The sequence below is a fragment of the Giraffa tippelskirchi genome, chromosome 5, assembly GCF_054371585.1.
Source record: "Giraffa tippelskirchi isolate mGirTip1 chromosome 5, T2T-mGirTip1v1.2.pri, whole genome shotgun sequence".
NCBI lineage: Eukaryota > Metazoa > Chordata > Mammalia > Artiodactyla > Giraffidae > Giraffa > Giraffa tippelskirchi.
The window spans coordinates 40,524,942-40,552,216 of NC_137279.1; the positions used below are offsets into that span (position 1 = coordinate 40,524,942).

Below are 27,275 nucleotides of genomic sequence, written 5' to 3' on the forward strand. Positions count from 1 at the left end.
ATGATTTTATCTCCTCTCATTTTATATAGAGTTCTTTTTAGTTTTTAATGCTACACAAACTATAGTGATCACAGATACCTTCCTGAGGAAGCAGTACTGTCTGTATAACCTTATTTTGTCTAAGGGTGTGCACATCACACCCAGTTCTCTCTTGGCCTCTGATGCTATTGTTTCTCTCCACAAAGTAAAAAAGGCTACTCTTCCCCTTTCTGCCCTTTATAGGAGTGTATTTCATCTGTGATGTACCCATTAAAGAGCCCATCCTCTCTCCCTGGCACCTCAGCCTAGTTTTTGGTTGCTTCAGTTTTCTGCAAAGCCCTCTCATCTTCAGAATCCCAGATGCCCAGGCCCTGGTTGGAGGAGTGGCCACTCCCTGCATCATCGCCTCCTCTTTTCCACACTCTTTTATGTGGTTTCCTTCAGGATCTCTGGAGTGGGGCTGGGTGAGAGAGAACATTAGGAAGAACAATTTAGTTAGAGAGTGTGGCACCCCAAAGAGGAGTCCCTGGTGGATCGTAAGATTACTGTTAATTCCTGGCCACACTGTCTACACACTCTATTTGATTCTTCTCCTGAATCCTGTAGTTTCAAGGTTCTAGGTGATAGTTTAAAAGTGGGTGCTTCCTTGAGAGAAATGACAACTGATTTCCTGAAGGAATGTTGGTGCTGAGCACCTAGACCCTACTAGCTCTCTCTCTTTTCTCTGTTCTTTGTCTTGTGCAGTCCCCATAACTGCATGCTGCTGCTGCTGCTGCTAAGTCACTTCAGTTGTGTCCGACTCTGTGCGACCCCATAGACGGCAGCCCACCAGGCTCCTCTGTCCCTGGGATTCTCCAGGCAAGAACACTGGAGTGGGTTGCCATTTCTTTCTCCAACACATGAAAGTGAAAAGTGAAAGTGAAGTTGCTCAGTTGTGTCCGACTCTTTGCAACCCCATGGACTGTAGCCTACAAGGCTCCTCCGTCCATGGGATTTTCCTGGCAAGAGTACTGGAGTGGGGTGCCATTTCCTTCTCTGCCATAACTGCATAGAAAGATGCATTTGCAAGCTTGTAAAGAGGTGTTCATTTTGTAGTACCTGGGGGATTCAGTGCCTCCTTTCCTCATATGAACTCTAGAGCTGAGGTTGTGAAACTTTTTCTGCAAAAGGCCAGATATTAGATACTTTTCCTTTGTAGTCCATACAGTCTCTGTTGCAATGATTCCACTCTGTGCTGTCATGTGAAAACAGCCATAGGAAATTGATGGGCATGGGTGTGTTCTCAGAAAACTTATTTATAGACACTGATGTGAAGTTCATATAATTTTCGTGTGTTATGAAATATTATTCTTTGATTTTCTTTCAACTGTTTCAAAATGTAAAAGTAATTCTTGGCTTGCAAGTTGTACAAAACAAATGGGACGAGACTTGGCCAGATTTATCCCTGCTTTAGAGAAACAGCCCTATTCTAGTGAACCATTGCTCAGGGTATTATGGGTCTTCTCTCAAGTGAACGTACTAAAATTCTTCAAAGTATGAGCATGTCGGAGAAGGCAATGGCACCCCACTCCAGTACTCTTGCCTGGGAAACCCCATGGACGGAGGAGCCTGGTAGGCTGCAGCCCATGAGGTCGCGAAGAGTCGGACACGACTAAGCGACTTCACTTTCACTTTTCACTTTCATGCACTGGAGGAGGAAATAGCATCCCACTCCAGTATTCTTGCCTGGAGAATCCCAAGGACGGAGGAGCCTGGTGGGCTGCTGTCTATGGGGTCTCACAGAGTCGGACACAACTGACGCGACTTAGCAGCAGCAGCAGCAGCAGCAGCATGAGCATGTAGTTGTGTTTTTAAGAAATTTCCTAGGGAAGAAAGTTTTGAAATAAATATGCCTTTACCAGTTCAGTTTACCAATCCTGATATATTATTCTGTAGTGGGTGTTCATCATACTCCTGCTGCCTCTGAAATGAGAAGAAGGCAGAATTACTCTTCAACTAATGGAGGTATGGCTGGGAATGTCACCCATTCTCTGGGACAATAATTATTAGTCCCATCTGCTTATTTATCTGCTTATCTGCAGAGATCATGGATCCCAAAAGGCTGGGACAATGGCCAAGAATGATGTAAAATGAAGGTAAAAAGTCCAACTAAGTAAAGACAAATCCAAGTCAAACATGTCCTTAACTAATGTGTTCCCCTGTTTACACATTCCCTTCAATATCAGTTGAATCCCAGAAAACTCTTTGAATCCTACTGTGTAATAGATCACTGATTCCTGACATTGTAGCTCTCCCACCAAAGCCACTGAGCACACGCTGACTGCAAAGAAATGCTCCCACACAGACGCCCCTCGAGACTGGAATAGGTAGCTGTTTCACCTAATTCATAGAGACAGAAAAAGTTAAACAAAATGAGAAGATGGAAGAATATATTTCAAGTGAAAGAATAAGAAAAACTCCTGAAAGAAAACTAATGGAACAGGGATAGTTTATCTCTGCTTAAAAAGAAAACCTTATAATCTAGATACTTTACCCAGTAAGTTTATCATTGAGAATTGAAGGAAAGATAAATAATACAGTAATACCAGCTGTTAGTATTGGGAGTTAAAGTAGTAAAAACACAGCTGTAATTAGAATGGATCAAACGGTTGTGGTATTTGATGCTGAGATGTGGCTGGTGGTTTTATATCGATAATTCTGCTAATAAAACTGATTGCACCTAAAACTGATGAGACAACTGCTAAATATAGTGAAAGTTAGTCAAATCTATCGAAGGTCCTTCATGAGTTAAATTACTGGTTAAGGACAGTTTTTCCTCCTCCAAGGGTTAGGGTTCTTTCCATCCTAGGAATCAAACTCTTGTCTCCTGCATTAGTAGACAGATTGTTTACCAATGAGCCATCTGGGAATCCCTAAGAGTGATAATGGGAGAAGTAAAGCTTACATTGTTTATAGGAGATGCTATATCAGGATCTCTAACTACTAATGGTATTTACTAATCAACTGCCAGAGCTCCTTATCATAATAGATATAACTATAAAAAGATTATTAGAATATGGCCAGTTGATAAATAGGTCAGATTATTTAGTTGTGTTTGGTTGAACCTTCCTCAGTATTCTAACTGTAATTGATACTACAGCAATAATTAATATATCTAGATTCGTTGTTGTTGTTGTTCAGTTGCTAAGTCATGTCTGACTCTTTGCAACCCCATGAATTGCAACACACCTGGCTTCTCTGTCCTTCAGTATCTCCCAGAGTTTGCTCAAACTCATTTTCATTGAGTTGGTGATGCCATCCAACTATCTCATTCTCTGTCACCCCCTTCTCCTGCCTTCAGTCTTTCCCAGGATCAGGGTCTTTTCCAACTAATCATCTCTGAATTTGATATAAAATTGATCTAAGTGTAAGTTTTTGTCATGTTGATAAGATTAAGCTTGATATTAATAGAATGAATACCTTGTGTAACTTCTGGTACTCAAAAGTGGAATGGGGAATGTCAAAGTTTTATAATAAGGGCTACTATAGTAATAAAAGATGTTGGATTAAAATTTTTAGTAGTTGTTCATTGATGAGAATGTATTGATTTAATACCAATAGCCATTATGGGAACTATAGATGCAGTGGCTTGTGTTATGAAATATTTAGTGAACACTGATGGGCAAAAGGATGGCAGAAGAGTAGGAAGTGGAAAAGTTCACCTTCTACAAGTGGAATGATTCAGACAGAACAGCTACTGAACACCAACAAAAGACCTTAGACTTCTGAAAAGACAAGAAAACCTCCATATAACCAAATAGGACAAAAGGGAAAATAAATGAAGAAGGAACTGGATGGGGCCTGCACCTCAGGGAGGGAGCTATGAAGGAGGAAATGTTCCTACACCCAAGGAAGTCTCCTCACTGGTGGGGAGATTAGACTGGATGGAGAAGGAGCTCTGGAGCCTTGGAGGGGAGCACAGCAACCAGATCGTGGAAGGCAAATAAAGGGTAACCTGCACAGAAGGTCAGCATTGAGGGCCTCTGCTCCCCAGCCAGCGATACTTATCTGTTGGCAGGTGTGGGTGCTGGGTGCTGAAGCTCAGGATTCAGTGGTCAGGCCCAGGGAGAGGGCCAGGACTGACTGTGTGGAAACAGCCTGAAGAGGCTGGGCTGTGGCAACTGAGTGTGTACTCAGAAGAACTCCGGTCTTGCCAAGATGCAAGGCACCATTAATTGGGAGCACATGAGGAGAGGGGTGAGACCACCGGAAGATCCTTTTTCCTTGTGAGTGCTCCTGGGCAACAAGACACCACCTACAGAAACTCTGGAGGCAGGCTTGGGTCACGGCTGCCATTGTGAGCTCCAGATGTAGGCACTGGCTGCCACTACAGATGGCCCTGCCCCTGCTGTCCTGGGAGGGCACAGAGAGCACCAGCACTTAGGAAATCTGTGAGCAGGCTCCAGGCCCTGCCCTCTTTGTCTGGGGGTGGGTGGGTGAAGATAACGCCTGCCCCTAGGAAATCCATGAGCAGGTACCAGGCCCTGCCCCTACTCTTCCAGGGGGACATGGAGAGTAACAGCCCCTAGGGAATCTGTGAACAGGTGCTGGGATATATCCCTGCTATTGTAGAAGTGTGCAAAGGCCACTCTACCTACACATCTCATATCAAGGGGATCATGGCCAACACATGGAGGAAGGAGACAGCAAACATCCAAAGTAAAAGCAGCTCCTTGATTTTGGAAAAGAGGGTGAAGTAGAAGGACTTGAGCTCACCTTCTCTTGAGAAAACACCAAAATCACAACTAACTGCTAAACAACCATCAATAAAAAAGACTGGAACCTACCGACCAAGATATTTTACATTCTAAGACAAAGAAAAAGCCACAAAGAGATGGCAGGAGGGGGAACTTTCATGACATAAATCCTATATCTGCCAGGTGGACAACACATAAACTGGAAAATAATTATATCACAGAAGTTCTCCCACAAGAATGAGCCCTGAACCCACACTAGGCTCTCCAGCCTGAGGGTCTGGCATTAGGAGTAGAAATCCCCCAAACATTTGACTTGAAAGGCCAGTGGGGCTTGAGCACAGGAGCTCCATAGGTCTGGGGAAACAAAGATGCCATTCTTGGAGGGTGTACACAAGGTTTCACATACACTGGGACCCAGCACAAAGCAGAAAATCCGTAGGACCCAGGTCTGGACTTCCCTATGAATCTTGGAGGATCTTCAAAGGGAGGAAGGTGTTAGCTGCTGCTCACTGAGGTGGTAAGAACACTGATGACAGAGGCCCTAGAGAATATTAATTGACATGAGGTCTTCGTGAGGTCACCATTTTGTCATCAAGACCTTGCCCTACCACAGAGCCTACAGGCTCCAGGGCTAGAATGTCTCAGGCCAAAAACCCAGCAGGATAGAAACATAGACCTACCCCTCAGCAGACAGAGTGCCTAAAGCCAAACTAAGCTCACAGTCACCTACAAACACACCCCTTGACATGGTCCTGCCCACCAGAGAGACAAGAACCAGTTAGTATAAGGAAAGAAATCATAAAGATCAGAGCAGAAATAAATGAAATAGAGACCAAGAAAAATAATAGCAAAGATCAATGAAACTGAAAACTGATTCTTTGAGAAGATAAACAAAACTGATAAACCTTTAGCCAGATGAACCAAAAAAAGAGAGGACTCAAATCAAAAAAATTAGAAATGAAAAAGAAGTTACAACTGATACCACAGAAATAAAAAGCATCATAGAGACTACTACAAGCAGCTATATGCCAATAAAATTGACAATGGAGAAGTAATGGACAGATTCTTAGAAAGGTACAACCTTCCAAGACTGAACCAGGAAGAAATAGAAAATATGAACAAGCCAATCACAAGTACTGAAATTGAAAGTGTAATTTAAAAACTTCCAACAAACAAAAGTCCAGGACCAGATGGCTTCGCAGATGAATTCTATCAAACATTTAGAGAAGAGTTAACACTTATTTATCTGAAACTCTTCCAAAACATTGCAGAGAAAGGAACACTCCCAAGTTCATTCTATGAGGCCACCATCACCTTGACAGGAAAACCAGATAAAGATATCATTAAAAAAGACAATTACAGGCCAATTTCACTGATGAAGGTAGACTCAAAATCCCTTAACACCAGCAAACCAAATCTGACAATAGTTTAAGAGAATCCTACACCATGATCAAATGGGATTTAACCTAGAGATACAAGAGTTCTTCAATATGTGCAAATCAATCAATGTGATACACCATGTTAGCAAATTGAAGAATAAAAAAATATCATACACAAAAACAAATTTAAAATGGATTAAAGACCTAAATGTAAGACAGGACACTATAAAACTCATATAGGAAAGCATAGGAAAAACACTCTTTGACATAATTACAGCAAGATTTTATTTGACCCACTTCTATTGTAAATAGTGTTGCAGTGAACATTGGGTACACAGCCAGGACGTGGAAGCAACCTAAATGTCCATCAACAGATGAACGGATAAAGAATGTGTGGTACATATATAAAATGGAATAAAACTCAGCCATAAAAAGGAACAAAATTGGGTCGTTTGTAGATATGTGGATGGATTTAGAGTCTGCTATACAGAGTGAAGTAAGTCAAAAAAATATCGTATATTAGCACATATAAGATGCAGAGAAATAGAGGAAAACAATAGAATGGGAAAGACTAGAGGCCTCTTCAAGAAAATTAGAGATACCAAGGGAACATTTCATGCAAAGATGGGCACAATAAAGGACAGAAATGGCAAGGACCTCACAGAAACAAAAGAGACTAAGAAGAGGTGGCAAGAATACACAGAAGAACTGTGCAAAGAAGGTATTAATGACCCAGATAACCATGATGGTATGATCACTCACCTAGAGCCAGACATCCTGGAGTGTGAGGTCAAGTGGGCCTTAGGAAACATCACTATGAACAAAGAAGCTACTGGAGGTGATGGAATTCCAACTGAGCTATTTCAAATCCTAAAAGAGGATGCTGTTAAAGTGCTGTACTCAATATGCCAGCAAATTTGGAAAACTCAGCAGTGGCTGCAGGACTGGAAAAGGTCAGTTTTCATTCCAATTCCAAAGAAGGGCAATGTCAAACAATGTTCACACTACTGCACAATTGCACTCATTTCACATGCTAGCAAGGTAGTGCTCAAAACCCTCCAAGCTAGGCTTCAATAGTATATGAACCAAGAACTTTGAGATGTAGGTTTAAAGAATTAAAAAATTTTTAGTCCATGAAATTTAATTTTTTGAAACATTTTAGTGTTTTAAAATTTCATTTAATTGGGAGTTAGGTTAGAGCATGTTTGGTTGAGATTATATATAATTGGAGGATATATGCTATAAATCATGAGATAATTAAAATTATGTAGGCTTTGTATGAATTGTTATGAGGCTTCCTAGGTGCCTCCATGGTAGAGAATCTACCTGCTAATGCAGGAGACACAGGAGATATGGGTTGCAAGAGTCTGACATGACTTAGCAACTAAACCACCACCACCATTTTCAAAAGCAGAGCATTCTTATGAAAACTTTTGTAAGCCAGTGGCTTAAAAGGAAGAAGCAATTACATTGATAGTGGATGCTCCAGATATGATAAATAGAGATGAAGCACAAATGCTTATAGACACAGTTGAAAGCTGTGGTGGCTTAATGCTATGCTGAATGTAGTACCCAGGGAAGGAGCTTGGTGGGGCCATTCTCCTGCTCAGGGCATATGTTGCCTCTATAAGGATTCCTGAAAAACAAACATTGAATGCAATTTTCACTTTTCACCTTTTTTCATAAAAGTGAAAATCTTTGCATTTCTTTTGGATAGTGAAAACAGGTACTAGTGTAGATCTTTTGTAAAGATAAAGTGGCATAAAACAAAATTTTGAAAAGTGGAGTAGGGGCGTACCCATATAATATTTATAGGTAAAGGTCTATGAAGGGTTAAGAGCATTTGTTAAAATAATTTTGTTTGATGATAATAAGTATACAAGTTCATAATTATATTTTTTATGTCCTACGAGTATTGACTAATTAACCCCTTTTGATTATGATGTTGGTTAGAATTATAAGCTCAGTTACAATTTGTTTGACTATGTTAAGGCCTTTGATGGCCATTGCTAAGTCATAGTATCCCCCATAATTAAAAAGATACCAAATGTATGACAGCAAAATTATGTGGGAGCATGGGATGATTAGTCATTAGTCCCCCAAGATGTCTTATTTAAGGGAATAGATGGACAATTTTAAGTGGAATGATCTTGAAGTAAGAACCAGATGTAAGCTATAGTTTCCTATTAGAACCATTACATGATATGGGCCTGGAGAGAGAAGAGGGGCATAACCCAAGTGACTTTTGCTTCCCAGAGCTTGGTAATTAAGGAAAGGTAATGGCTATGAGAAACATGGTGATGAGAATTGATGTAATCTATAATAGCATTTATTTAGGAAGAAAACTGTGAGTGGATATATACCATATACTTTACCTTGGGGAGTAATTATACATGAATGGATGAAAGAGCTAAGACTAAATTTAGCTGAGCGCTGAAGAATTGATGCTTTTGAACTGTGGTATTGGAGAAGACTCTTGCGAGTCCCTTGGACTGCAAGGAGATCCAACCAGTCCATCCTAAAGGAGATCAGTCCTGGGTGTTCATTGGAAGGACTGATGTTGAAGCTGAAACTCCAATACTTTGGCCATTTCATGCGAAGAGTTGACTCATTGGAAAAGACCCTAATGCTGGGAAGGATTAGGGGCAGGAGGAGAAGGGGACGACAGAGGATGAGATGGTTGGATGGCATCACTGACTCGATGGACATGGGTTTGGGTGGACTCCGGGAGTTGGTGATGGACAGGGAGGCCTGGCGTGCTGCAATTCATGGGGTCGCAAAGAGTCGGACACGACTGAGCGACTGAACTGAACTGAAATATATAAACAAAATTTAAAAAATAAAACAGCTAAAATTTTTTAATCAGAAAAATAATAAAACCAAAAAGTTCTAGAACTTAGGTAATAAAAGATTACATTTCAGCTGCTGCTGCTGCTGAGTCACTTCAGTCGTGTCTGACTCTGTGCGACCCCATAGATGGCAGCCCACCAGGCTCCCCCATCCCTGGGATTTTCCAGGCAAGTACACTGGAGTGGGTTGCCATTTCCTTCTCCAATGCATGAAAGTGAAAAGTGAAAGTGAAGTCGCTCAGTCATGTCTGACTTTGCAACCCCATGGACTGCAGCCTACCAGGCTCCTCTGTCCATGGAATTTTCCAGGCAAGAGTACTGGAGTGGGGTGCCATTGCCTTCTCCGACATTTCACCTGGGAGCTAACAAATAGGTAAAATTGGAACAGGAGTCTGTGACAAAGTTTGGCTGTGACTCACGGAGTTTTTTGACCCTTGGATGCACTATTGAGAAACATAGACTTGGAAGTTGTATGTAACCATACATGCTGAATGGTTCCTCCGTCTAGTGTTCTTTTACAAAAGGGCAAGTTTGCTATTACTCACACTATTAATATTACCCCAGGAGCAGGAAAATCAAAGGGTTGTGATGAAAGAACTAAATAAAAAAGAGCATACCTTGCATCTGACTTCCCATCAGTTGCACAAGTTACAGATAACCACAAGTCACCGCAAGGTAAGCCACAGGAAATACCACCAGCCCTCCATCTAGAGCAGGAGGCCTGAGGAATAAGAAGTATCATTTTTATGACTCATTAGAAGGAGATTCATTGTCTTGGTGGCTTTGATAAATTTGGGGGGCAGCTGGGAGGATAAGAGAGCTTTTTGGCCCTGTTCCATCTCCCAGATCCTCTCACTTGGAACCGGGTTGATGTACAAGAGCCAAAAAGATTTCCTAAGATGGTTTCGGATCTGTGAGGAATAAAGGCATGAGTTTGATGTTCACACTGGAAAAGTTTAGACATTTCACTCATAGAGTCCACATACTATACTTGAGAGAAATGTGCCACCTAGGAACACACCTAAAAGGCAATAGGAAACAAAACAGGAAGCTTCTTAGCTGATGTTAACTTGATACTTATGTCTGCATTTTAAAGCAATAACTTTCAAAACTTAGTTTCCACTTAGAATTTTAAAACTTGAAAGGGCATTAAGGATTAAAATTCTGAGTGGCCTCACTATGACATTTTGGGCAGGATGATGCTTCAATGTGAAGGATTATCTTAGTGACTGCAGTGTATTTAGCTTGCCTGATACCTGGTCAGTAATGCCAGTGATACATCTCTGGCATTAGGATAACAAAAAACCTGTCCCCACACATTTCCAGATGCTTCTGTGTGGAAGTACTGATGCCACTGAGAACCCTTATTCTATTTTTAGGCAAAAAATGATTAAAGATGTTAATTGTCTTATTCAAATCATAGCTGGCTAGTTCAACAAATATTTCATAGTTCTTACCATGTGTCAGACACTGAGCTAGATGCTGATGATACAAAGATTTGTAAGACATAGACTGCAGAGTCTAGCACAGGAGGCAGACATATAAATAGTTGGTTTAACTACTATACATATGGGCTTCCCTGGTGGCTCATGGTGAAGATGGTGAAGAATTTGCCTGCAATACCGAAGACCTGGGTTTGATCCCTGGGTCAAGTAGATCCCCTGGAGAAGGGAACGGTTACCCATTTTAGTATTCTTGCCTGGAGAATTCCATGGACACAGGAGCCTAGTGGGCTATGGTCCATGGGGTCACAAAGAGTTGGACATGACTGAACAACTTTCATTATATACACACACACACTCACACGCATATATTGCCAGTGTGCTGAGACAGATGACATATTAAATTGGCAAAATTTGGCAAAATAGCAAATAGATAAGGTTTGTGGAGCTGGTAGGATTTTATAACCATGGAGAATGCACACAGTAGCTTTTATTTGTATCTTAAATTATATTCATATGCATTTTTCATACACTAATCTAGTAAATGAGTGCCTACTGTATGTGTGGTAATGTTCTAAGCATTAGGGATACATTCCCTCATGTAGCTTATATCTGAGTCATCTCTTCTATTGTGACTATTTCAGTTATGCTCCTAAATGACTGACAATAGTGGTATATCTCTAAAACTCAGGATCCTACCAGTAAGTTTAAAAATAAGTATCCTTTCATTTCGTTATTCCTTCTAAAGCCAGAATATCATCAAGAGGAGGATACCCATCACTTATTGGCCCCTAATAATATAGAAGCAGTTAGAAGTTACAATAAAAATTTTTGAAATTGCTTTTGAAAGTATAGGTTTATGAAAATGTTGCGTATCATAAGAAAATGGTATAGTTATGATTACTGTAGATTTTGTCCATATAGTGGTTAAGTTGGTTTGAAGATTAGCATCATTTTTTTATAAGAAACTTTGTTAACTAGTTTTGTTGGCTTCAATTCTGAGTGGGATCGAATGTTCTTTAATCAGAGAACAAGTTGAACTCTTTCAAAGCACATAACTTAGCATTTTTGGTGTGACAAAAGTTAAAGTTAATCAGTTTGCTGCATTTTAAAAATGTTAAAGTTGCGTGTTCTCTGTTTTACAGTAAAATGATTTCTTATTCATTTCCGAAGAATTGGTCTCAAAGACACACATTTATTTGACATCTGAACTATAACTGTATTATCTACTGTTGAAAGAAAATTCAGAGAGATTTACTTAATATTATATTGTACAAGAAACAAGCTGTTCTTAACAGGGAGACTTCAAACCCCAAAGTGGTATGAAACTCAGAAGGATGTTACAGGATGACTTCTAACGTGAAAATGAAGAAGGTGTTTAACCTTTAAAATGGTGATGATGACAATAATAATTATTACTATAAGGGTTTCCAGGTGGCAGGGGATTGATTAAACATGATTATCTTATACTATTTTAGGAAGATGACTGAAGTTTCACTTATTATTATCAGAGTCATTTACTACTATGTCTTAGTTATCATTACCATTGCATAATAATATTAATATTACATTTCTAAAAATAGATGATGTATTATTACACATGTCAGAATTTATCTCAGAAGCATAATATTAAATAAGCATGAAATGAATGAATAAGGATTAAATAGCTTTTATGCATAATCTCCATAATGAAATTTGAGGTCACCAAAAAAAATCTGGTTGTTTTTTTTAGTAGGCATTATTAAGTCAATAAATTATCCAAAGCACTCATATCTGAGCAGAAAGTCTGGTTAGAAATCTACCTAACACCCAGGTTGACGACTTTTTCAGTCCTATTCTTGTGGTTAATGTTATTGGGCTAAAGACTTGAACAGGGAATGAGGCAGTAGAGAAAATGAAGACAAAGAGGGAAAAATCCAAGTAGAGTAGCTTAGAATCAGACAGACCTCATTTGAAACTGAGCTCCAATATGTATTGGCTGCATGACCTTAAGAAAGTGATTTCATTCCTTTTGTAGATTTCTTAATCAAATATGGAATGTAACTATTGCAAAAGGTGACCACAGGGACAAATCAGCTGGTATATATGGAACATAAGCATAAGTTTCTTGTCAGAGAACATTTTTGCACATATACACATTTAGCAGCAAATCACAATCTTTCTGGGAAAAAGCACAGATACAGGAACAAAAGTATACTCTTCTGTTTAAGAGAAACTTTCTTAGGTTAAGGGATTGCACCCCATATAGCTCTTAGTAGAAGTAAGCAAACAGCTCTAGAAATCAAGTGATAAATCACTATAAATTGTCTTAATTTAGTCACTTAAGCCAATGCCATATCTAAATGTTTTGCCCTAAAACATGCATTAGAGCAATGGTTCTTGAATAGCAGTGAACATATTACAAATAAAAATAAATAGATTATTATGACTAAGCTTCATTTCTGGTCATTGGATTAGAAACTAAGGGAGACATCCAGGAGTTTTTCACTTTTTCAGTAGTACCTGGTCTCACCCACTAGCCCTCAAAGAAAAAAAGCAAAAACATCCCCCAAATATGAGAACTGCTGAGTTTAAGGATCTGGAAAGTCTAGTACATAAACTTTACCAGACTGAACTAGATTTGGCACCCTTGGCCACCCAGGTTAGGGGTTATGACTACCTCAGGCAGCTCTTGAGTATGGAGTAGCATACTTTCATGTATCATTCTACTTCATGTCTTTTAGAATAATGGAATCTGCCTGTAATGCAGGAGACCCATGTTTGATCTCTGGGTAAGGAAGATTCCCTGGAGAAGAGAATGGCTACCTGCTGCAGTATTCTTGCCTGGATAATTCCATGGACAGAAGAGCCTGGTGGGCTACAGGCCATGGGGTCACAAAGAGTCGGACACAAGCGAGTGTCTAACAGTTTCACTTTTCACTTATATTTATGGTTAACTTAGCTACAGGGAAAACCATCTGGTTCCTATTCCAGAGTGTGGATGTGCTGCTGCTGCTGCTAAGTTGCTCCAGTCGTGTCCAACTCTGTGCGACCCCACAGATGGCAGCCCACCAGGCTCTGCCATCCCTGGGATTCTCCAGGCAAGAATACTGGAGTGGGTTGCCATTTCCTTCTCTAGTGCATGAATGGGAAAAGTGAAAGTGAAGTCGCTCAGTCGTGTCCGACACGTCACAGTCCCATGGACTGCAGCCTATGTGAGATATGCTCAAATTCTTGTGTTACTTACATAAAGTCTAGAAGTGACTCTTTCCACTTATTGGATATTTGATCTTGGCCAAATTACTTAATATTTCTGAGTTTAATAAAATTAGGATATTAATAGCAACTTGATAGGAATGTGTCATAATAATAATTCCTACATTAAATGACTATTTTCTATTACAATTAGGACTTTGAAGTCTCAGATAGGAAAAACTCAAGGAAGTAGCGTTAGTTATATAATGATGATTAACAAAACTTGTTGCCAACTAGACATGCTCTAAACTATAAAACCACCCAGTACGGAGGCTAGCATAAAGCAGGTTCTCAGAAGTCCCAGTTCTCTCTATAATTCCCTTTCCTGCCGGAGTCTTGTTCCAGCTGGTCCAGGGTTTCTTCAGGATGGACGGCGTCGGCGATGCGAATGAGAAGACACAGCAAGTCTCGGTGTTTCCAAGGGTCTTCTTCTTTATTGTTTTCAAGGCAGCTTTTATATCTTTAGTTGTACATAGAGACAAATGTAAAATGTAGAGTCATGCCAAATCAGCTCAATGGGTCAGCAGTTTTTTGACCCTTATCGAAACCAGGATACTGTTTGTATATCTTAACAAAGTTTTATTTTATTTACATCATCTTTTGGCCTGGAGGCCTGCTAACATCTTGTGACTCTTTATTGATAAAGGTTGATCAGCCAGAACACTTTTGTATCAGGCACAGAATGTACCAGAGTTACATTTTTTAAAGAATACAGGCACAGCAGATTATGACAAAGAAAGAATTCATCAACTCAAAGTTTTAAAGTAACACCTGTTTTTTTATAATCTATCTTTTGCCTTGAGCTTAAGGGAAAAGAATGTGGTCCCGTAAAGTCATGGTACGGCAGGCTGAAATAATGTAGTACCAAGGTCAGTTTTTAGCAAAAATCACCAGCTGAATTAACAATTGTCTTATTATTTGTATTAAAGCTAAATTTTTATTTATATAAATCTCTAACTATTATGTTTTCATTATACATAAAACGTAAAAGAGCAAAAACATAGTGAGTAAATATAGACTAAGTAACAGTTTCATAAAATAATAATTTTTATGTTTTCTAATAAGCCCTTTTTTTTACGAAGGGCTCTGTGCCCATTGGGGCTTTCTGTGTGGAGGCTCTCAATGTTGTTTATTGTTAAGCAGCAGTCAAGCACATTAGCTCCAAAGGCACAGGTACATTTATTAAGCAAACCAATATGCTAGCAAGAGGAATTTAGATTAGTATACCCTATATCTTAGATAATTTTATTAGGGTGTTACCATTCAGGGGCCTTGTCGATTGAGGTTTCAGAAAGATCTATTTTAGAAGAGAATCAGGAAAGGCCTTTTGTTTAAGTCACAGAAAATAAGAAGAGGTTTATAATAACAAACGTCAGAAAGACAGATATCATCTTTAAGATGAGCGCTGAGGCAGCCTTCCAAGAATCCCTGAGGCCTGAGAAGCTGTGCTTGATCAGTCCTTCTCCTCTTGACTCTGTCATGGGTGGGATCTCGTGAGCTGACTCCTGGCATCTCCCCCTTTTTTATTTTTTAAAACAGCAAGATGGATTTTAGTCGCGAGCTTTTGAGTGTTCAGCCGAAGAGCTCTGACAATACAAGGAAGGATTATAATGAGAAGCAGAATTAAGGCAGCTACAGCAACATCACAAGCACAGAAATTGAAACTGTAATTAGAAATCTTCTAACAAACAAAAGCCCAGGACCAGATGGCTTCACAGCTGAATTCTACCAAAAATTTAGAGAAGAGCTAACACCTATCCTACTCAAACTCTTCCAGAAAATTGCAGAGGAAGGTAAACTTCCAAACTCATTCTATGAGGCCACCATCACCCTAATACCAAAACCAGACAAAGATGCCACAAAAAAAGAAAACTACAGGTCAATATCACTGATGAACATAGATGCAAAAATCCTTAACAAAATTCTAGCAAACAGAATCCAACAACATATAAAAAGACCATACATCATGACCAAGTGGCTTTATCCCAGGGGTGCAAGATGCTTCAATATTTGCAAATCAATCAGTGTGATACACCACATTAACAATTTCAAAGAAAAAAACCATATGATTATCTCAAAAGATGCAGAGAAAGCCTTTCACAAAATTCAACATCCATTTATGATAAAAACCCTCCAGCAATCAGGCATAGTAGGAACATACCTCAACATAATAAAAGCCATATATGATAAACCCACAGCAAACATTATCCTCAATGGTGAAAAATTGAAAGCATTTCTCCTAAAGTCAGGAACAAGATAAGGATGCCCACTCTCACCACTACTATTCAACATGGTTTTGGAAGTTTTAGCCACAGTAATCAGAGAAGAAAAAGAAATAAAAGGAATCCAGATTGGAAAAGAAGAAGTAGAACTCTCACTGTTGCAGATGACATGATTCTCTACATAGAAAACCCTAAAGACTCTACCAGAAAATTACTAGAGCTAATCAATGAATATAGTAAAGTTGCAGGATATAAAATTAACACACCGAAATCCCTTGCATTCCTATACACTAACAATGAGAAAACACAAAGAGAAATTAAGGAAACAATTCCATTCACCATTGCAACAAAGAAAATAAAATCGCTTCAGTTCAGTCGCTCAGTCATGTCCGACTCTTTGCGACCCCATGAACTGTAGCACGCCAGGCCTCTGTCCATCACCAACTCCCGGAGTCCACCCAAACCCGTGTCCATCAAGTCGATGATGCCATCTAGCCATCTCATCCTCTGTCGTCCCCTTCTCCTCCTGCCTTCAATGTTTCCCGGCATCAGGGTCTTTTCCAGTGAGTCAGCTCTTCGCATCAGGTGGCCAAAGTATTGGAGTTTCAGCTTCAACATCAGTCCTTCCAGTGAACACTCAAGACTGATCTTCTTTAGGATGGACTGGTTGGATCTTCTTGCAGTCCTAGGGACTCTCAAGAGTCTTCTCCAACACCACAGTTCAAAAGCATCAATTCTTCGGCGCTCAGCTTTCTTCACCGTCCAACTCTCACATCCATACATGACCACTGGAAAAACCATAGCCTTGACTAGACGGACCTTTGTTGGCAAAGTAATGTCTCTGCTTTTTAATATGCTGTCTAGGTTGGTCATAACTTTTCTTTCAAGGAAAAGCATCTTTTAATATCATGCCTGCAGTCACCATCTGCAGTGATTTTAGAGCCCCCCCAAATAAGGTCTGCCATTGTTTCCACTGTTTCCCCATCTATTTGCCATGCAAGGATGGGACTGGATGCCATGATCTTAGTTTTCTGAATGTTGAACTTTAAGCCAACTTTTTCACTCTCCTCTTTCACTTTCGTCAAGACACTCTTTAGTTCTTCACTTTATGCCACAAGGGTGGTGTTATCTGAATATCTGAGGTTATTGATATTTCTCCCTGCAATCTTGATTCTAGCTTGTGTTTCATCCAGCCCCGCATTTCTCATGATGTACACTGCATATAAGTTATATAAGTAGGGTGACAATATACAACCTTGACGTACTCCTTTTCCTATTTGGAACCAGTCTGTTCTATGTCCAGTTCTAACTGTTGCTTCTTGACCTGCATACAGATTTCTCAGGAGGCAGGTCATGTGGTCTGGTATTCCCATCTCTTTCAGAATTTTCCACAGTTTGTTTTGATCCACACAGTCAAAGGCTTTGACATAGTAAGTAAAGCAGAAATAGATGTTTTTCTGGAACTCTCTTGCTTTTTTGATGATCCAGCGGATGTTGGCAATTTGATCTCTGGTTCCTCTGCCTTTTCTAAATCCACCTTGAACATCTGGAAGTTCATGGTTCATGTATTGTTGAAGCCTGGCTTGGAGAATTTTGAGCATTACTTTGCTAGCGTGTGAGATGAGTGCAATTATGCAGTAGTTTGAACATTCTTTGGCATTGCCTTTCTTTGGGAGTGTAATGAAAACTGACTTTTTCCAGTCCTGCGGCCACTGCTGAGTTTTCCAAATTTGCTGGTATATAGAGTGCAGCACTTTCACAACATCTTCTTTTAGGATTTGAAATAGCTCAACTGGAATTCCATTACCTACACTAGCTTTGTTCGTAGTGATGCTTCCTAAGGCCCACTTGACTTCACATTCCACGATGTTTGGCTCTAGGTGGGTGATCACACTATCGTGATCATCTGGGTTGTGAAGATCTTTTTTGTACAGTTGTTCTGTGTATTCTTGCCACCTCTTCTTAATATCTTCTGCTTCTGTGAAGTCCATACCATTTCTGTCCTTTGTCGAGCCCATCTTTGCATGAAATGTTCCCTTGGTATCTCTAATTTTCTTGAAGAGATCTCTAGTCTTTCCCATTCTATTGTTTTCCTCCATTTCTTTGCACTGATCACTGAGGGAGGCTTTCTGATCTCTGCTTGTTATTCTACGTTCAAATGGGTATATCTTTCCTTTTCTCCTTTGTCGTCACTTCTCTTCTTTTCACAGATACTTGTAAGGCCTCCTGAGGCAGCCATTTTACTTTTTTGCATTTCTTTTTCTTGGGGATGGTCTTGCTCCCTGTTCCTGTACAATGTCGTGAACCTCCATCCATAGTTCATCATGTACTCTGTCTATCAGATCTAGTCCCTTAAATCTATTTCTCACTTCCACTGTATAATCATTAGGGATATGATTTAGGTCATTCCTGAATGGTCTAGTTGTTTTCCCTACTTTCTTCAATTTAAGTCTGTATTTGGCAATAAGGAGTTCATGATCTGAGCCACAGTCAGCTCTCGGTCTTGTTTTTGGTGACTATATAGAGCCTCTCCATCTTTGGCTGCAAAGAATATAATCAATCTGATTTCGGTGTTGACCATCTGGTGATGTCCATGTGTAGAGTCTTCTCTTGTGTTGTTGGAAGAGTGTGTTTTCTATGACCAGTGTGTTCTCTTGGAAAAACTCTATTAGCTTTTGCCCTGCTTCATCCTGTACTCCAAGGCCAAATTTGCCTGTTACTCCAAAAAGTCAATATATAAGGTTTTAATGAAGGGGGTCTTCAATACCATGAAGCACTCAATTTACAAAAGGTTTTTTTGTTAGTCATGAGGATCTGATGTCACCATGAAGGGATTTAGTGCTTCTCTAGATATGAGGAGATGCAAGGATTGAGATCATAAAATCTGTTCCTAAAAGCATCCAACTATCTAAAGACCTGTCCCACCAGATTCCTTAGAGCACAGAGTGCCTCACTCCACCCTGAACTCCCTCAGGGGTTGTTGAAGGTCAGCAGCTATAGCACTATGGGGTTCAATCTCCATAGAGGCAGATGGCAGATGCCTTTGTTGTTCAGTCACTGGCAATGCTCTTGGTAAGTGCCAATTTATAGTTTACAAAATATTCTTTGAGGAAGTTGTTGGAAACCTATGGAAACGCAAAGGCAAATAGATAGGTATCTGTTTCCTTGTGGCAAATTTTTAAAAAATTGTAGAAAAATTTTAGAAGTCAATGTTAATTAATTTAATGTTTTGAGAGAGTAGTCTTAAAAATATATTTCTTCATTTAGTAAGCACTTAAATGTTTGAAATCCTGTAATAGCCTCTGATTGTATGGATTCTGCTTGTTTTAAACTTTTCTGAAGTTTTAGAGAATATTTAATTGTTGGGGTTATTTTTTGATTTTTAGTAAACATATCTGTAAAGTGATGAACATTTTATGAGCAAGGAATGACCGAAAATTCTCTCAAATTCCATGATGTTATATAATGATTTATGCAATTAATACTGCATGCATATGAGGCCTTATTGATTTATACCCTCAGTATTTCTTGAAGAACACTGTGAATTACCAGGCTAATTTATTGCTATAGATGTCATGTTTGTTTTAGCCGCTGTTGGCCTGGGCAATTCCTATTACTTGGAGGTTTTCCTCCATTCGTACTTCTCTTCAATTAAAAAGTCATTTTGGGGGTTACTTTTGGCCTTAATTATACTCCCTAATGGAATACTTTCTTCTTCAGCTGAGAGTTTGTGAAGAGAAATTTTATCTTGTGAATAAAATTTATTTGGGAAATATTTATGTATTTCATATATGTTCATTGTAAAAAAGGGAGAATAAAAGGAAGAGAGAAAGGCATTAACTGAAATCAAGCTATAAAGAAATAGGACACTCAAGTTTCAGAAATTAAATTCTGTAACACTGTGGGACAGCCTTATGAATATAATTCTAAGTGGTGATTCAGTTGCAATCAATGTATTATTTTAGAATTCTGGTTCCCATGGCCTCTGACAAAGGACTTCCAAAAATAATATTCCCTACCATTCTCTTTTCAAACTATAGATTTTTAGTTCCACTAGATTTTCTCTCTATGCCATAGTGAGGTGGTGAGGGAAGGGAGGTTTCCTTGAAGAGAAATCAGCCGAATCTAGTTGAAAGAAAGTGTTAGGAGCATTGATGGTGTCATGTGACTCACGGGTCACAGAACTGATGCTGAGAGCAGTAACTGGATAAGACCATTGTCTTCCTCAGGGAAGGGGTATGTTTTGGTGGGATGGAAGAGTTGTGTTATGTTCTTCATTCCCCCCCAGAAAGGATCCTTTAGACTCATTTATTTGTAGACACAAGTGAATGCTACCTCATTATGCTAATACTTCTTTGAGATACAGGGTTTGTATCTTAACAGAGTTGTTTTTATGACAAAGGATAAAGATTTAAAGGTGTAATTTCAAGCTTTAGGGAGCAGGGGTTTGAGAGAGGCTGTATTAATTAGAGTCAAGAGCAAATCACTGCAATAAAGAGATCTGTAAATACAAAGACTAAAGTAAGTAGTTGTTTATTTCTCTTTAATGTAAAAATGCATCCTGGGTAGAACTTGCTCTGAGAAGCTATCCAGATATCCAGGCTGGTAGGGGCTTACCCATATTCCAAGGGGCATATTATTATTGTCTGCAAGTTTGAAGCTGAGTTCCACATCCACATTCAACCATCAGGAATGGATAGAGCAGCTTTCCTCCTTAAGGAAGTGATTAGGCTAAAGTCATACACTTTGCTTCTGCTCACCTTCTATTGGTGAGAACTTTGGCCACTTAGATACCAAAGGGGACTGATCTATCATTGAGTAGCCATGTGCCCATGTTGGGTAATTAGCTGACTCAGTTATGGAGTGTACTCCACCACCACTCAACTCTATATTCAGAAGTTATACTTTCTTTCTATTCTTTGAAAGAAAAGATAACTGATGCTGTGATGGTCACAGACATAATAGCTGAAAAATTCCCCACTCTGGGAAAAGAAGCATACATCTAAATCCCAGGAGGTTGCAGAGAGTCCCATATAGGATTAACCCAAAGAGTGACACATCAAGACACACTGTAATTAAAATGAGAAAAATTAGAGAAGGAGAAGCAGCAGAAAGGACCAGGAGATGATGGAGGACATTACTATTTTAGTTGAAAGCGAGAAATCAATCCCTGGTCACCAATCTACAGGACTTTAAAGAACATGTAAATATCACAGATTATCTGACCTTTTACAAAACCCTCAACATTTGTATAAGGTCCACTGTTGTTATGTCTATTTTTGTGGGGGGAGAGTTGAGGGTGGCGAAGGATGAGGGGTTATGAATTGGTTTGGCTTGCTTTGTTTTGTAGAAATCTAGGTTGGTATATTAGCTTCCTACTGCTGCTTTAGCAAATTACCACAAATTAGTGCCTTAAAAGAGAACCAATTTATTCTCTTATAGTTTTGGGGCTTAGATGTCCAAAATGTGTTTCACTGGGCTGAAACAAAGTTGTTGGCAGTATTATGCTCACTCTGGAGGCACTAGGGGAGAATCCATTTCCTTGCCTTTTTCAGCTTCTAGAGTTGTATTCCTTGAATTCCTTGCCTCATGGCCCCCATCTCCCTCTTCAAAGCTGGCATCACTGTATCTTCAAAAATCTTTCCTCTCTAACTTCCACCTTACTCTTATAAAGACCCTTGCAATTAGATGGGGCCAGTCCAGATAATCCAGAAATCATTTACCCATCTCAAGATCATGTCATTTAATCATATCTATAAATTTTCTTTTGCCATATAAAATATCATACTCATAGATTCTTGGGATTAGGAATTGGTTATCTTTAAAGAGGTTATTGTTCAGCCTACCACAGTAGGTATCCTGTTAGCTTAGAAGGTGAGAAAGAAAATTTGCTGTGATTTAGGAAAATTAGGTCTGGGACATCTGGATGATATGAAATAATATGGGTTAAAAGGTAAATTAAAATCATCTATTCTGTCATCATTTCTAATATGAAGTAGCACTCATAATTATCTGAAAATTTTTATTGAAGCATGAGAGCAATATGTCTGTTTAGCATTTTATTCATTTGGCAAGCATTTTATTCATTGAGCATATATTAGGTACGAGACTGAGTTCCAGAGTACTTAACCAAGTGTAACATTTCCTTTAAGGAAATTTCAGTTTTGTGGGGCAGAGAGAGAAGGACATTAGTAATTTCGTTACAGTGTGATGAATTTAATAATAGGTATTCAGAGCATTAAGGCAAAATATAGGAACAACACCCAACTATCTGATCAAAGAGGACTGGAAATACATCTCAGATACATCAGTCAGGGTTTAATCAGAGAGGCAGAACCAGAGGTTTGACTGTAAGCAACTGTGGAAGCAGATGAAGAAATCTCTGCAAGGCTGCCGTCTTCACACCTGATGTTGGAGCTTGAAGTCTGCAGGATAGGCAACAGAGAAGGGAAGGTGGGTGTAAAGTGGAGAGCAGGGATAAGGTAGAACCCACAAGCTGGGGACTGTGTCAGTCTCTTACTGTCTCCAACACTGAGGATGTTGATGATGTAGGTGTCCTGCAGGAGAAGTTGGTGTCTTTTTTCAACATTACTCAACCCACTTGGCCCAGAAGTGACAGAAGCTGGAGGAACACCCAAGGGAAAGTAGTGTGGCTGCTGCCCCACACCAGTGAGGTGAGCTGGCAGAGAGATGAAAATGTGTGCGAACTGCATGTTGACCCATCCCAAAGCCACAACACTGGAAATAGTGGAAGAAAAGGGGCTTTCATGTAACTATAAGTAGATGTCCCTGAGGCTGGGATGGTTTATACTAGGGTGTGATACAGGTGGGAGGAAGGTAAGGTGAGATGAGTGAAAGATGAACCTGAAGCCTTAAGTAAGGCAAGATCACTGCAGATCAGTATTTATATATCAACTTTCTTATAAACCAGAATAAAGTGTTAAACTGGATCCTGATGGCAATGGGGACCACTAACTATGTTGATTATGCAGTTTTCATTTCAAAAAGTTTAAAGCCATTAGCAGAGCACACTCTTCCCCTCAGGTTTCAGCTCTTCTTATTCTTCTCTCCTTAACCATCTGTATCCGCAACAAACTCTCCAGCTTCCCCCAACACTCTTCTTGCCTCAGTATCTCTACCTGGAATAGTTTGCCTGCTCTCAATCTTCTTCCCCTGCAATGCCATTTCTTCCTTTGTAAATACTGCACAAGGAGATCAAACCAATCAATTCTGAAGGAAATCAACATTGAATATTCATTGGAAGGACTGATGCTGAAGCTCCAATACTTTGGCCACCTGATGGGAAGAGCTGACCTATTGGAAAAGACCTGATGCTGGGAAAGATTGAAGGCAAAAGGAAAAGGGGGCAGCAGAGGATGAGATGTTTAGATAGTATCACTGACTCAATGGACATAAATTTGAACAAACTCTGGAAAATAGTGAAATACAGAGGAGTCTGGCATGCTGTAGTCCATGGGGTCACAGAGTTGGACATGACTTAGGAACTGAACAGCAACAACAACAGGCAGCATTCAGTGCAGGATGGAAATAACAATACCATGTGTCTTTCTGAGGATGGGAACCTTGCTGACATCATCCACATATCCCCATGCAGTGTCTGGCACTTAGAAGATGTAGGTAGATAGGTAAGTATTGACCACATCAAGCTCCAAGAGTTTCTCATCAAACACTTTGCTTATATGTTTTTTCAGTTTTATTAGTGGTTTTGATGAAGTAAGTCTTTTTAATCACTGTCAGACAGAGAGAGGCTGGACATTTCTACATTTGAGTAGAGGATCAAGAAGAGACTGTAAAAGTTTCTTGCATCCTTCACAAAAGCATCTAAAAAGGACTCCAGTTATCAAGGGAGAAAGGAAATCATTTCTTTTACGAGGAGTGCTCCAAGGCACTGGGGAACCTCGCATTCTTTACCGATGCACCTTCATTCTTTACCCATCCAGGTTCGTAATTATCATTTATGATGGCTTCTTTATCATTACTGATTTCTTTAATCCCCGTAGGACTGCCTGTCAGGTCCTTGGGCACGTTATAATTATAAAGAAGCTTCAATTTTTTTAAGTAGATGAGGTTAAACAGTCTTTGGAAGCTTTGTTTAATATTTGAGGTGGTCAATTTATACGCTATTTCCATAAAAATTTTGTTTGTTATTTCTGCCAACTCCTTGATCACAGGATCTTCATCCCGAATCACTCGGTCAATAGCTGTAACAGTAGAAAGGCCATTAATTCAAAGCATTGCTTTCATAGTATGAGAAGCTCTCAGACTCAAAACAGTCTCACCACTTTTCACAGGAGCCCCGCTGCTCTAATTTTTGTTACTTAGACAAATAGCATCCAGGAAGTTTTTGTCTTCTGTCCTCACTAGACCTCATTATGTGCTGAGGGCATATTATGTGTTGAGCATTCTGCTAAGACAGCATAAACATATATTCATGAATAGGTTCAATATTGCTCAGAATAATGAAAAAAGTAGAATCAGTCTAAATGTTCATCAGCAGGAAAGGGCTTAAAGTTATTAATGGAATCTCATAAAGCCAAATAGAACATACATGTTAACATGATAATGTAGACCCATGTTTCTTAGCATGAAAAGATGTTTATGACATGAGTAAGTGAAAAAATTATAAAACAGTTATGATAGTTTAAAAAATAAATACATAATAGTTTATATTCTTTAAAAATACCTGCAATTAAATATATACCAAAATGCAAATATCATTATATCCAGATGCTGAGCTTGTGGGAAGTTATTATTTTCTTTCTTAATAAAAAGAAATAGGGAAGGAAAAAACAGATAGATGTAGAAATGAGAGAAAATGGAAAAGGAGCAGAAGGAGGAGGAAGAGAGCAAACAAAAATATCTGAGCAACATGGAAAGAGTGCTTAGCATTTAGCAGGCAGTCAATAAATATGAGTGAATGAAAAAATGAAAAAAGAAGAAAATGGTGTGTCAATGTAGGATCATCAATTGTAACAAATATACCTCTCTGCTGGGACATGTTGGTAACAGGAGGAGGCTGTGCCTGTGTGGGAGCAGGAGGTATACAGGAAATCTCTATCTACCACTCAGTGTTTCTACTAATCTAAAACGGGTCTACAATATAAAGTCTGTTACCAAAAGAAGGGAGGAAGGCAGCCACCTTATTTTCTGCCTCAACCTGTTTGGAATTCTGATCCCGAGAGGAACTAGGCAGAGGCCAAGAGAGATCCAAACATTTTGATAGAATAAGTATTGAAAAGTGAAAGTGAAAGTCGCTGAGTCATATCCGAGTCTTTGTAACCCTATAGTCCATGGAATTCTCTAGGCCAGAATACTGGAGTGGGTAGCTTTTCCCTTCTCCAGGGGATCTTCAAAACCCAGGATTGAATCCAGGTCTCCCGCATTGCAGGTGGATTCTTTACCAGCTGAGCTTCCAGGGAAGCCCAAGAATACTGGAGTGGGTAGCCTTTCCCTTCTCCAGGGGATCTTCCCAACCCAGGGATCAAACCAGGGTCTCCTGTATTGCAGGTGGATTCTTTACCAACTGAGCTATCAGGGAAGCTCTTCTGATGCAAGTATATATTGCTATCTCCTAAAACGTAAATTCTCTAAGGGAAGGTCTTTGCTTTGTGTGCTGCTGTATGTCCTGCTCATAGAATAGTGCTGTCATATAGTAGATGCCAGATAAATATTTGTTGAATGAATTAACGAGCGATTGAATTCTTAACTATCTGTAGTTCCTAAGGATTCTAGGATGATAGCTAGGTCTCAGATAATGAGAGGGCTAGATAGAGAGATCGAAGCAGAGAGAGAAAGACAGAGAGAAAGAATAAAAAGTAAAAAAAAGATGCCCCTTAACCCAGTCCTTCTACTGACATCCCCTTAACCGCCTGACTACCTCTATAGCACTCTCCCATCCCTGGCATCACTGTAGAGCTCAGATATAAATGGAATCACAAATAGGGAAGTTATTTGGGCCTATATATAAAGATTTCATTATAATTTCAACACTTACCCTCAAGCATGACATCAATTTCATCTCTGAGAAGTAAATGGCCACCCAATTTTGCCAAGTACCCTATGCACAAATTAAAATTAAAGTTACCCCAAAATACATTGTGAAAATACGTTATTTGATATTATCTACCTTCAATACTTTCTTCAAAGCAAAACATCTCTAGATTATTCTTGAATAATCTTTTAGTGATTTCAAATAATAAATCTATATTGAGATATATGGGTGTGTATAAATGTGCACAAATCACATGTGTACACCTCAGTAAATGACCACAGAGTGAATACTTCTAGCTAACACCTAGGCCTTTAAATAGAATATTACCATTATCCTAGGAGCCTCCTTTATGCCCTTCCCAATTTCCTCCTTCACCTTTCAGAATACATTCTTTTGCTCAACACATTGTGAGATTCATCCCTGTTTTTAAACATTGCAATAGTTCATTCATTTCCTTTGCTACATGACAGAGGTTAGCAATGCTCTCTCAAAACAGAGCCATGCTTATTGGCTTATTTGCTTATGGATCATCTCCAGCTTTTCTCACCCTACAAGCAGCAGAGTTGAATGGTTGCCACAGAGCCTGGTATTCAAAGCCTGAAATGTTTCCAATCTGGCTCTTCACAGAGTTTCCTGAATGCTTTTTGTATGATATGCCATCTTATTAATGCACCACTTTTTAGCCATTCTGCTTAGGATGGTGGAGAAGGCAATGGCAACCCACTCCAGTACTCTTGCCTGGAAACTCCCATGGACAGAGGAGCCTGGTGGGCTGCAGTCCATGGGGTTGCTACGAGTCGGACACGACTGAGCGACTTCACTTTTACTTTTCACTTTCATGCATTGGAGAAGGAAATGGCAACCCACTCCAGTGTTCTTGCCTGGAGAATCCCAGGAATGGAGGAGCCTGATAAGCTGCTGTCTATGGGGCCTCACAGAGTCAGACATGACTGAAGTGACTTAGCAGCAGCAGCAGCAGCAGCTTATGATGGAAAATGTGTTGTTTTTAATTTCAGGCTATTATGAATAGTGATGTTATTGTGGGCATTCTTGTACATGAACTTTGGTGTAGATTTGTATGCATTCAGTTCAGTTCAGTTGCTCAGTTGTGTCCAACTCTTTGCAACCCCATGAATTGCAGCACGCCAGGCCTCTCTGTCCATCACCAACTCCCGGAGTCTACCCAAACCCATGTCCATCAAGTCGGTGATGCCATCCAACCATCTCATCCTCTGTCGTCCCCTTCTCCTCCTGCCCCCAATCCTACCCAGCATTAGGGTCTTTTCCAATGAGTCAACCCTTCGCATGAGGTGCCCAAAGTATTGGAGTTTCAGCTTCAACGTCAGACCTTCCAATGAACACCCAGGATTGATCTCTTTTAGGATGGATTGATTGGATCTCCTTGCAGTCCAAGGGACTCTC

At 39.7% G+C, this 27,275-nt stretch overlaps 1 protein-coding gene across 14 annotated transcripts in view; it reads right to left on the minus strand.

Moving 5' to 3' along the window:
• Positions 1–22,136: 22,136 nt before the first annotated feature.
• The window catches only part of MROH9 (maestro heat like repeat family member 9), a 98,210-nt gene continuing 93,071 nt past the window's right edge, over positions 22,137–27,275 (minus strand). For 13 of the 14 annotated variants that reach the window (XR_014052274.1, XR_014052273.1, XM_081485595.1 and 10 more), the window contains 2 exons: positions 25,857–25,919; positions 23,543–24,063 (listed from right to left, as the gene is read on the minus strand). Coding sequence is in view for 12 of the 14 variants with exons in the window: in XM_081485595.1 (XP_081341721.1) it covers positions 23,729–24,063; positions 25,857–25,919 (398 nt within the window). In the remaining 2 variants the exon portion in view is untranslated. Of the gene's footprint in view, positions 22,267–22,873; positions 23,044–23,542; positions 24,064–25,856; positions 25,920–27,275 lie in introns of those variants that run through there. The other variant, XM_081485598.1, reaches the window with a different exon arrangement.